The sequence below is a fragment of the Opisthocomus hoazin genome, chromosome 16, assembly GCF_030867145.1.
Source record: "Opisthocomus hoazin isolate bOpiHoa1 chromosome 16, bOpiHoa1.hap1, whole genome shotgun sequence".
NCBI classification, from domain to species: Eukaryota; Metazoa; Chordata; class Aves; order Opisthocomiformes; family Opisthocomidae; genus Opisthocomus; species Opisthocomus hoazin.
In genome coordinates, this window is record NC_134429.1 from 14,330,188 (window position 1) to 14,340,180 (window position 9,993).

General features: G+C 69.9%; 2 protein-coding genes across 4 annotated transcripts; both read left to right on the forward strand.

The window, feature by feature from the left end:
• Window positions 1–1,458: 1,458 nt before the first annotated feature.
• EFHD2 (EF-hand domain family member D2) lies at window positions 1,459–5,607 on the forward strand. 3 transcript variants are annotated; one of them, XM_075437459.1, is made up of 4 exons: window positions 1,459–1,568; window positions 4,184–4,331; window positions 4,474–4,608; window positions 4,786–5,607. In XM_075437459.1, the coding sequence occupies exons 1-4, from the start codon at window positions 1,549–1,551 to the stop codon at window positions 4,918–4,920; spliced, it is 438 nt and encodes a 145-aa protein (XP_075293574.1). In that variant the 5' UTR covers window positions 1,459–1,548; the 3' UTR covers window positions 4,921–5,607. The 3 variants fall into 3 exon arrangements, with proteins under 3 accessions (XP_075293574.1, XP_075293572.1, XP_075293573.1); XM_075437457.1 differs by lacking the exon at window positions 1,459–1,568 and adding an exon at window positions 2,328–3,146; XM_075437458.1 differs by lacking the exon at window positions 1,459–1,568 and adding an exon at window positions 3,025–3,169.
• Window positions 5,608–7,442: 1,835 nt separating this feature from the next.
• Window positions 7,443–9,281, forward strand: CTRC (chymotrypsin C). The gene is made up of 8 exons (XM_075437353.1): window positions 7,443–7,497; window positions 7,615–7,706; window positions 7,784–7,881; window positions 7,968–8,093; window positions 8,480–8,616; window positions 8,694–8,839; window positions 8,949–9,098; window positions 9,205–9,281. Exons 1-8 carry the CDS (start codon window positions 7,458–7,460, stop codon window positions 9,220–9,222), a joined length of 807 nt encoding a protein of 268 aa, XP_075293468.1. The 5' UTR covers window positions 7,443–7,457; the 3' UTR covers window positions 9,223–9,281.
• The last annotated feature ends 712 nt before the right edge of the window (window positions 9,282–9,993 follow it).

The window sequence follows — 9,993 nt, forward strand, 5'->3', positions numbered from 1 at the left end:
GTCCCTACCGAAGCTGCCTTGCGCACGCGAAGCCCGCATGGCGCAAATTGTCCCCTGCGCTGGCGACTTCGATGTCCTCTGGTCCCCGTGACGTCACGGGGGAGCTGGAGCAGCAGGGCCGACCCTGTATGGAAACGAAGCACCCCGGGAACACCGGAGCTGCAGCGAGCTGCCACGTAAAAACGGAAAGAAGAGGAGCCGCATCGGCCGTGCCGGTATGTGACAGCAGCGGCGTGGGAAGGAGCCCAGGGAGAGCAGAGCCAAGCGTCGGTCGGTTGGGATGGCACGAAGACACGGGCTCACTGACCAGCTGCCACCATCAAACGCTGTCCTGCTGCCCCCGTGGCTGGTAGCGAGGGGGAGAGCAGACCCTGGTCTGGGGGGAGCATCGGCGTTTTGGGGAAGGGGGGTTGTCTGCGGGGAACGGGCAGTGCCTCTGCGGTCGCTCTGCCCTGGCGTCGCTCGGAGCCGTCTGTGCCGAGGGCTCTGCGGGTCTGTTGAGCAGAAGATGGTTTGGATGCGAGCCAAACCCCGGGGCTGGTGATTGGATTTGTCCAGAAAGAGGGGATAAAAAGGTCGGAAAGTGGCACAGAGGGGCTGCGGTTTGCTGAGGCGGGGGAACCGTAGAACCGTAGGATCCTAGAATGGTTTGGGTCGAAAGGGACCTCGAAGACCATCTGGTTCCAACTCCCTGCCATGAGCAGGGACATCTTCCACCACACCAGGATGCTCAGAGCTCCATGCAACCTGGCCTTGAGCCCTGCCAGGGAGGGGGTGTAATGGTATGGTATGGTACAGCGTGCCGGCCGGCAGAACCTCCCTGGGGCCGGGGGGGACCCGGGGGTGCGCGGTGCCCGATGCCTGGTTTCTGCCCACCGGCCGTGCGAGGAGCGGCGGAGCCGCAGGGCCCGGGGGACGTCGCGGCCGGTGTGTCCCCGTGGCCGTGCTGCCGGTGTCCACGCGCACGCCGGCCGGGGCCGAGCGGGGTGCGAGGCCTGAGCTCGGACGCCCGCCTGGGTCGAGCGATTGGGGTGCGCCTGCCTGTCGGTGGGTCCATCTGGGGTGGCGGGTGCAGCTCTGGGGTGGGTGTCCTTTCCCCCCAACCCCCTTGGCCAAGGCGCGGTGGGAGATGGATGGAGCTGGGGGGGGGAGCGCAGGTGTCCGCGGGGACCGCCGCAGCCCCTTCCCCCCCCCGGGATGCTCCGGGATCGCGCCCGCATCCCCGGGAGATGGGGGTCCCGGCCGTGAGGGGCGGGCGGCGGGAGCCGGGTGGGGTGTCCCGGGTGGGGGACCCGTCCCCCCCCTTCTCCCCGGTGCCGGGCGGGGGGCTGGGGGCGTGGCGGGGGGGGGGGCGTGGCGGCCATCCGGGCACCATGGCGGCGGAGGAGCCGGCGGGGCGGCGGGGCCGGGGAGCGGAGCCGGGGCCGGGCAGCCCGGCGGGGGGACGGGCGGGGGGCGAGGGGTCGCCCGGGGGCGGGGGGGGGGGGACGCCGCGTCTTCAGCCCCGCCGGGGAGTTCCGCGAGTTCTCTCGGCGACAGCTCCGCGACATGGAGCGACTCTTCCGACAGTGAGTGCCGACGGGGGGGGACGGGGAGGGGGACCCCCCGGGTGGCATCACCGGGTCCCGGCGGGGGGACCCCCGGCGTTCTGCCCGCTCTCAGGGGGAGACGGCAGGAGAGATGCCCCGGCCCCCCCCAGGCCGGGCTCGCAGCAGGGACCCCGCGTTCTTTGCAGCAGAGCCCCCCCTCATTCCATGCCAGAGGGAGCCCTGGGACCCCCGGTCCTTGCAGAAGGGCCCCCCCGGCTCCTAGCATCAGGCTCCCCCCGCCCCTTGCGGGAGGCATGGCTGGGAGACCCCCCACCCCTTGCAGGAGGGATGCCGGGGACATCCCCCCTCTCCAGCACCTTCCTGGGGGGATGCCAGGGACCCCCCGAGCTCCTAGCAGGAGAGACCCCTGCCCCCCCCCCCCAAATCCTGGCAGAAGGGCCCCGCTGTCACCCACCACCTGAGAGGAGGGACCCTGGTGCCGAGGCTGGGGGCTTGGCGGATCCCGCCAGGGCCCCCCCCGCGTCCCCTCCGCCGCAGTGCTTGGGGGGTCCCCGCGCATCACTGCCAGCAGAGCAGCCCCGGCATCCGCGGGCGAGGGGGACCCCACGAGTCCGGCCCCGGGGGCGAAGCTGGCAGCGAGCAGCGAGCCCTGGAAATTTCCAGGCTGGGGTGGGGGGACACACACACAGAATTGGGGTGGGCTGCGGCCGCGTCCACGGCTGGCGTGGGGCTGGTCGGGGTGCAGAGATGCCGTCGGGGCGGTGCGAGGAGCCCCCCGTTCCCCGCTTCTTCGCAGTGGGCGACGGGCCCGTCGTGGGGATGCGGCAGCGAGACGCGCTCGGCGTGGCTGGCGGTCGGCAGGGCTGCGGCGGAAGGGAGCCCGCGGCAGGGGGGACCCCGTTTGGGGTCCCCGAGAGTTGAGCGGTAGCTGGGCGGCCACGGGCTCTCGGTCCGCGGCGCGGATGGCGATGCGGGGTGGGAGCGGCGCGCGGTGGGCGTCCGGCCGGCGGTGCGCAGGCGAGGGAGCCGGGCACGCCAGGCAGACGTGTTTGCCCTGACACCCGCAGCATCTCGCCGCAGCGAAAGGAGCAGCGCGGGGGCTGCGGCGAGGCTCCCCTCGCCGCTTTGGGACCTGGGGGGTCTCGCCGAGGAAAGGATGGCGGCGAGCCAAGCCCCGCCGCGCTGCCCTCGCCGCCGTCCTCGTGACGCGACGATCTGGCTGTTGGGGGGTCAAGCAAGGCTGGAAGGGTTGTGGCCCTGTCCGGGGGAGATGCTGCCCTGTGGGAGCTTCCCCGGGAGAGGCAGAGGGATGCCCGCATCCCGGAAAATCCGAGAGGAGGGGAGCGAGGAAGCGCCCTGCAGTGGCGGGATGGCTGGCAGGGGCCGAGGCGGCGTGGTCGGGCTACCAAACGCGGTCCCGGCAGAGGGGGCGTGGGGTCTGCTCCCCCGGCCCGACTCCCGGGCTGATGGCGACGGCGGCGGGCAGAGTGGAGCTGGTGCGGGGCCAGCCCTGTGTCGGGGCCCCCGGCAGCGTGGGAGAGCCGGAAGGCGATGCTGGCGACGCGGTCAGAGCAGACCGCAGCGGAGAAGGGACGAGTGAGTGACGGACCTGCGGCGTGGTGAGCCCCGGCGCGTGGCGCGGCTGCTGCAGCGCCTGCTGGCGCGGAAGAGAGGAGCCACCAAGAGAGAGCCCTGCCCGGGCACGAGGGGTGCAGCCGGGGAGCCGCTCTGCTCCCTCGGCACCGCGCCGGGACGTGCCGCAGGGCCTCCCGCTTGCACCCGCGGTCGTGCCCAGGAAGGGCGGTGGGGCAAGGCGACGGCAGCGAGCGTTGCTGGGGGCCGCAGGGAGAGCAGCCGCCCGTGCCGTGGAGCCACGTGAAGGATGGAGCGGTGCTGGCTCCCCGGCGAGTGCCCGCTGTGGTGGGCAGGAGGCCGGATGGGACAGTGGCGTGGTCACAGGCGGGAGTCCAAGGGGTTTGTCCCTGCCGGGAGCCATGAGCAGGCTCGGGAAGTTGAGATGCGCCCGCATCCCTGGGCCAAGCCCAAGCGCCTGGCCATGGCCGGAGGGGCTCTGGGCCGGCGGGAGCGGGCGCCTGGAGGTGTCGTAGGGAGGAGGAGGAGGTGGCAGCGCTGGGGGGCTCGTGGTCGCCGCAGGCAAATGGGTGGGGGTGCCGGGAGCACCCGCACGGTGCCAAACCCCGGGGAGCCGGGCAAGCTGCCGCCTGCGCCAAGAGGAAGGTGGCTCGTGGGCACGGGGCGATGCGGGGAGCAGCGCCCGGCGGGCTGAGCACCGCGGGCCGTTCTCCCGGGCAGCAGCCGAGGGGAGCGTGCGCTCGGGCTCCGGGCCGAGGGAGCTGGCGGCAGGTTTGGCAGCATCGCAGGGAGGGGTTCTGCTGCCAAGTGCCGCACGGAAGCAGAAGCGGTGCCGGACGATGCTCTGGGGGCTGTTAGCGGTTCACTGGCAGCTTCCTGCGGTCTGGCGAGCCGCCCGATGTCGTTGGTGCCTGGCTCTTTGCCGTTCCCTCCTTGGTCCCCAGCCAGCGTGGGCAGCAGGCGTTGGGGCAGCCGGTGCGGGGGCTGCGGGGGGACCGTGCCGCATGGCGATTCGAGAGGACCCTGCCTTCCTCCCGCAGGTACGATGCGGGGAAAGACGGCTTCATTGACCTGATGGAGCTGAAGCTGATGATGGAGAAGCTGGGGGCCCCTCAGACGCACCTGGGCCTGAAGAACATGATCAAGGAGGTGGACGAAGACCTGGACAGCAAGCTCAGCTTTCGGGAGGTGAGGGGCCAGGGGGCCTCCGCGCTGGTCCCCGGCTGCTGCGCAGCTCTGGGCTGGGCCGAGCCGGTGGTAAGCAGGCGAGGAGGGAGCTGGGGTGGCTTGGCGGTCTCGGGGGAGCTGACGCCACGGTCTCCCCTCGCAGTTCCTGCTGATTTTCCGCAAGGCGGCGGCGGGCGAGCTGCAGGAGGACAGCGGGCTGCACGCCCTGGCCCGGCTCTCCGAGATCGACGTCTCCACGGAGGGGGTGAAAGGCGCCAAGAGCTTCTTTGAGGCCAAGGTGAGGTCCCGGCGCAGGACGGTGACGCACGACGGTGGTTCGGTGCCGGTTTGCCGCGGCGCTTGGCACCCGGCCGCTGGCCCAGGCTCAGGGCAGGAGGTGGAGATGCCGGGGTGGGGAGCAGCCGGGCTCAGTGGGGGTCTCGGGGGTCCCAGGCAGACGTGCCACCGTCCGCAGGTGCAAGCCATCCACGAGGCCAGCCGCTTCGAGGAGGAGATCAAGGCGGAGCAGGAGGAGAAGAAGAAGCAGGCGGAGGAGCTGAAGCAGAGGAAGGCGGCATTCAAGGAGCTGCAGTCCACCTTCAAGCAGTGACTGGTCTGCGCTGCCCGGGCTGGGAACGCCGCACGTGCCGGGAGCGATGGCCAAGCCGTGTGCCGGCCGGGACTCCCCGAAGGCCAGGCTCCCAGCCTGGGGTTGGCGCAGCACCCGCCTCGCTGGCAGCGCCCGCTCGGCCCCGGCTCCCCTCCCCTTGCTGTGGTGTCTGTAGGTGTTGTTTGTGCCCCCCGTGTCCCCAGCGAGCCCCCCCGCCGAGCGGCTGTTGGTCACGGCCCCCGGTCCCCAACGCCGCGTGCCACGGTGCCAAACGCTGGGCGTGCTGCGGGTGAGCGTGGCGAGACCCGTGCCGCGGTGCCGGCGATGGGCGAAGGGGCCCCGTGTGTCGGGACGGGTGTGCGCCCGCGGTCGGGGTGGGAGCCAGCATGCAGCACCCGAGGGGCCGAGTGGTGCAGCGCCTGCCTGCCTGGGTCTCTCCTTCGTCGGTGAAAGGCGTACGGCGAGGCCGCGGCCGGCTTGCCCAGCCACGTGTGATGTGACTGTGTCTTGTGTTCTGCCCCGGGGGGCGAGCGGTGTGGCCACGCGCGGTTCCCGTCGGTCGATGGAGGCTGCCGTGTCGGTGGGTGCTGTTGAGAGACGCGTCCGTCCCACAGCGTGGCCCGGTCCCCGGGGGGGTGTGTGTATTGTTTTTTTATTTTAATCCCAAATAAAGATTATATTTCGTAAGCGCGTTGGGTGCCTGCGCGGGCGGCCGCGGCGCGGGAAGGAGCGTGCCGGGGAGCAGGGTCCGGCCGTGGGCAGCTGGTCACCGCTGCCCGAGCCGCTTTCCCTGGGTGGGCGGCAGGGGACAGGGATGAGCTGTGGCGGTGCCGGGACCTCGGCGTGGGAAGGAGCAGGGGCCGGATGCAGGTGTGTGGCGGTGGCGTTATCGAAGGTCTGCAGCCTGCCCGTGCCCAGGGGGCTGCCCCCCCGCCCCGCACGCTTGGGTGACTGCCAGGTTCCAGCCGGCCTTGGCCCCATGGAGCACGTGTTGCACGTGGATGGTGTCTACCTCGATTTCAGCAAGGTTTTTCGACAGAGTCTCCCATTACATCCTCCTAGGGAAGCTCAGGCAGTGTGGGCTGGAGGAGTGGTCGGTGAGGTGGATTGGGAACTGGCTGAAGGGCAGAGCTCAGAGGGTCGTCATCAGCGGCGCTGAGTGTGGTTGGAGGCCGGTCACTAGCGGTGTCCCTCAGGGGCCAGTACTGGGCCCAGTCTTTTTTAACTTCATCAGCAACCTGGATGAAGAGTTAGAATGTACCCTCAGCAAGTTTGCTGATGACACCAAACTGGGAGGTGTGGTGGATACACCGGCAGGCTGTGCTGCCATTCAGCGTGACCTGGACAGGCTGGAAAGTTGGGCAGAGAGGAACCTGATGAGGTTCAACAAGGGCAAATGCAGGGTTGTGCACCTGGGGAGGAACAACCCCATGCACCAGTACAGGCTGGGGTGGACCTACTGGAGAGCAGCTCTGTGGAGAGGGACTGGGAGTGCTGGTGGACGACACGTTGCCCATGAGCCAGCAGCGTGCCCTGGTTGCCCAGAAGGCCAGTGGGATCCTGGGGTGCATCAAGAGGAGTGTGGCCAGCAGGGCGAGGGAGGTTCTCCTGCCCCTCTGCTCTGCCCTGGTGAGGCCCCATCTGCAGTGCTGTGTCCAGTGCTGGGCTCCGCAGTTCAAGAAAGATGAGGAGCTACTGGAGAGAGTCCAGCGCAGGGCTACGAGGATGAGGAGGGGACTGGAGCATCTCTCCTGCGAGGAAAGGCTGAGGGAGCTGGGCTTGTTCAGCCTGGAGAAGAGAAGGCTGCGAGAGGACCTAATATATACTTACAAATATCTGCAGGGTGGGGGTCAGGAGGACGGGGCCAGACTCTTTCCAGTGGTGCCCAGTGACAGGACAAGGGGCAACGGGCACAAACTGGAGCAGAGGAAGCTCCAGCTGAACCCGAGGAAGAACTTCTTCCCTCTGAGGGTGACGGAGCCCTGGCCCAGGCTGCCCAGGGAGGCTGTGGAGTCTCCTTCTCTGGAGATATTCCAGCCCCGCCTGGCCGCGGTGCTGTGCAGCCTGCTCTGGGTGACCCTGCTTGGGCAGGGGGTTGGGCTGGGTGACCCACAGCGGGCCCTGCCAACCCCCACCATGCTGGGGTTCTGTTGCCTTGGTGTGAGGGCAGGGGTCCGCGGCCATGTCCGGGGCAGCCAGTGCCCGAGGTTGGGGTGCTGTGGGGCCGCTGGGCACCCTGCGGAGCGGAAGACGGCCGGGGCACTGCCCCGAGAGCGATGCTGCCTGTCCCTGGCTTGGGGCCACGTCTCCCTGCCGTGGCATGTGTCCATGCCGTGCTGCAGTGCCCACGTGCCCTGGGCAGATGTGGCCGTTCCCAGGCGGGACGGGCAAGGTCGAGGAGTGGGGTCCGGCTCCCCCAGCCGTGGGACAGTCGCCACGTGTCGGTGGCAGGAGGGGTGCCACCAAGGTCCCGGGCGCTGGTGGGTGCTATAAGAGGGGTGCGCGACCGCAGAGCAGCACCTGAGTACGGCGCAACCATGCTGGGAGCTCTGTGTCTCGCTGTGCTGCTGGGCTACGGTGGGTACAGGCGGCGCGGAGGGGACGGGGCAGGGAGGACGGGAGCCCAGCACCCGCCGTGGCCCCGGCCGAGGGGCGCGGGCGGTCGCTGAGGTGCCTCTGCCGTGTGTCCCGCAGCCTACGGATGCGGTCAGCCGGCCGTGGCACCGGTGCTGGGCGCCCGGGTGGTGGGCGGTGAAGATGCCCGGGCCCACAGCTGGCCATGGCAGGTAAGGGGGGCACTGGGACGGGGTAGGGACGGGGCAGGGGACATTCCCGCTCTGACGCCGTGCCTGTGCCGTTGCAGATCTCGCTGCAGTACATCAGCAGCAATGCTTGGCACCACACCTGCGGCGGGACCCTCATTGCCCCCCAATGGGTGCTGACGGCCGCCCACTGCATCAGGTGGGTGCAGGGGTGCCGGGGGGGTCGGCATGGGGGGAGACACGACGCTGGTGGAGACTGACCTGCCGCTCTGTTCCCGCTGGCAGCTCTAGCCTGACGTACCGCGTGGTGCTGGGCAAGCAGGACCTGTCGGAGGACAACGAGGCGGGCTCGGTGGCTGTGAGCGTGGCGAAGACCATTGTGCACGAGAAGTGGAACTCCCTGCTGATCATGTAAGGGGGCGGGACACGTTGGGGCTGGGCAGCGGGGACAGCACGCTTGGGGGTCCCCCGTCCCCATGGCTCAGGAGTCCCCCAACTCCGTGGCTCGGGGTCCCCCATCCCCATGGCTCGGCGTCCCCCGTCCCCAAGGCTCAGGGTCCCCGCTCCCCACGGCTCGGGGTCCCATGTCCCCATGGCTTGGTGTCCCCCATCCCCATGGCTCAGGCTCCCCCATCCCCAAGGCTCGGGGTCCCCCATCCCCACGGCTCGGGGTCCCCCGTCCCTGTGGCTCGGCATTCCCCATCCCCACGGCTCAGCGTCCCCCATCCCCAAGGCTCAGGGTCCCCCATCCCCGTGGCTCGGCGTAACCCGTCCCCACAGCTCAGCTCTCCCCGCAGCAACGACATCGCCCTGGTCAAGCTGGCAACGGCGGTGGAGGAGAGCGACACCATCCAGGCCGCCTGCCTGCCGCCCTCCGACCTGATTCTGGAGAACGACTACCCCTGCTACATCACCGGCTGGGGAAGAATCCGGAGTAAGCGGGGTGGGGGTCCCGGGGTGGGGCGCGGGGGGCGTGCATGGGCAGGGTACGAGGTGCGGCTGTCGTTGCAGCGAACGGGCCCTTGGCTGACGTCCTGCAGCAAGCGCTGCTGCCCGTGGTGGACTACGACACCTGCTCGAAGAGCAGCTGGTGGGGCAGCACCGTGCGCACCACCATGGTCTGCGCCGGCGGGGACGGCGTCGTCTCCGGCTGCAACGTGAGTGCCGGGACGGTTGGGTCGGCGGGGGTGCCGGAGCGGTGCGGGGCTGTGGCCGCCATGGCAAGCGCGGGAGGGGAGGGGATGGAGCATCCATGTGTCCGCGTAGGGGGATTCGGGCGGCCCCCTGAACTGCCAGCGTAACGGGCTCTGGGAGGTGAACGGCATCGTCAGCTTCGGCTCCGGGCTGGGCTGCAACACGGCCAGGAAGCCGACCGTCTTCACCCGGGTGTCTGCCTACATCGACTGGATCAACGAGGTAGGTGCCCCTTTCTGGCCCGCCACGGGGGGGCCGGCCGCGCTGTCCCTGTCCCCATCCCACCGCGAGTCTCACCGCGAGCCCCCCCGTGTGTTGTCGTTGGCAGAAAATAAGCGCGAACTGAGGACGCGGCGCGCGGTGCCACAAGTCTCAAGCGTGATAAAGGCAGAAGTGCTGTGCTGGCTCTGTGTGTCCCGCTGGTTGTTTGTCAGGGTGGGGGGGGACGTGAAGGAGCAGGGCAGGGATGCCCACCGCCGTTGCAGGCGATGCCACAGTTCGGCCCGTGAGCTCAGGAGGGTCCCCGCGTGGTGGAGCGGGGCTGGCCGGGGTCCCGGGGAGGTGGAGGTGGGCAGCCATCCTACCAGCTGTCCCCAGTTGTGGGGAGTGGGAGTCGTGGCACTGAGGGGCTCGAGGCTGGGCTGGCGTTTTGTGGGGAGAGGGGCTGGGGTGTGGCCGGGTGCTCCTGGGGGGCTCTGAGGAGCCCAGGTGGCCCTTGGGGTTGTCTGGGGGACTTGGTAGGTCCTATGGTGCTGTAGGGGACCAGGCTAGCCCTGGGGTGTCCCTGGGGACCCTGCTGGCAGTGGACTGTTGGAGGACAGCTGATGTGTCATGGGGGGTCCAGATGGAACTGGGTTGGTCTGGGGGAAATGCGGGGGGCTGACCAGTCCCGGGGAGGGGCTCCAGGGAGCCCGGTCGGAGCCGGAGCCCTGGGGAGCTGCATGGCCTTGCCAGCTCCAGCGGCAGGACCTGCGGCGTGGGCGAGAAGCTGAGCATCTTACCGTGGGTCTCCTTCCACGATGGCTGGAGGAACAAGGTGGGTGGTGGGGGGCAGGTGGGGCGGTGCGTGTGGCCAGGCTGCGGGGTCCTCGGGAGGAGCCGGGGCTGCCACGGGGGA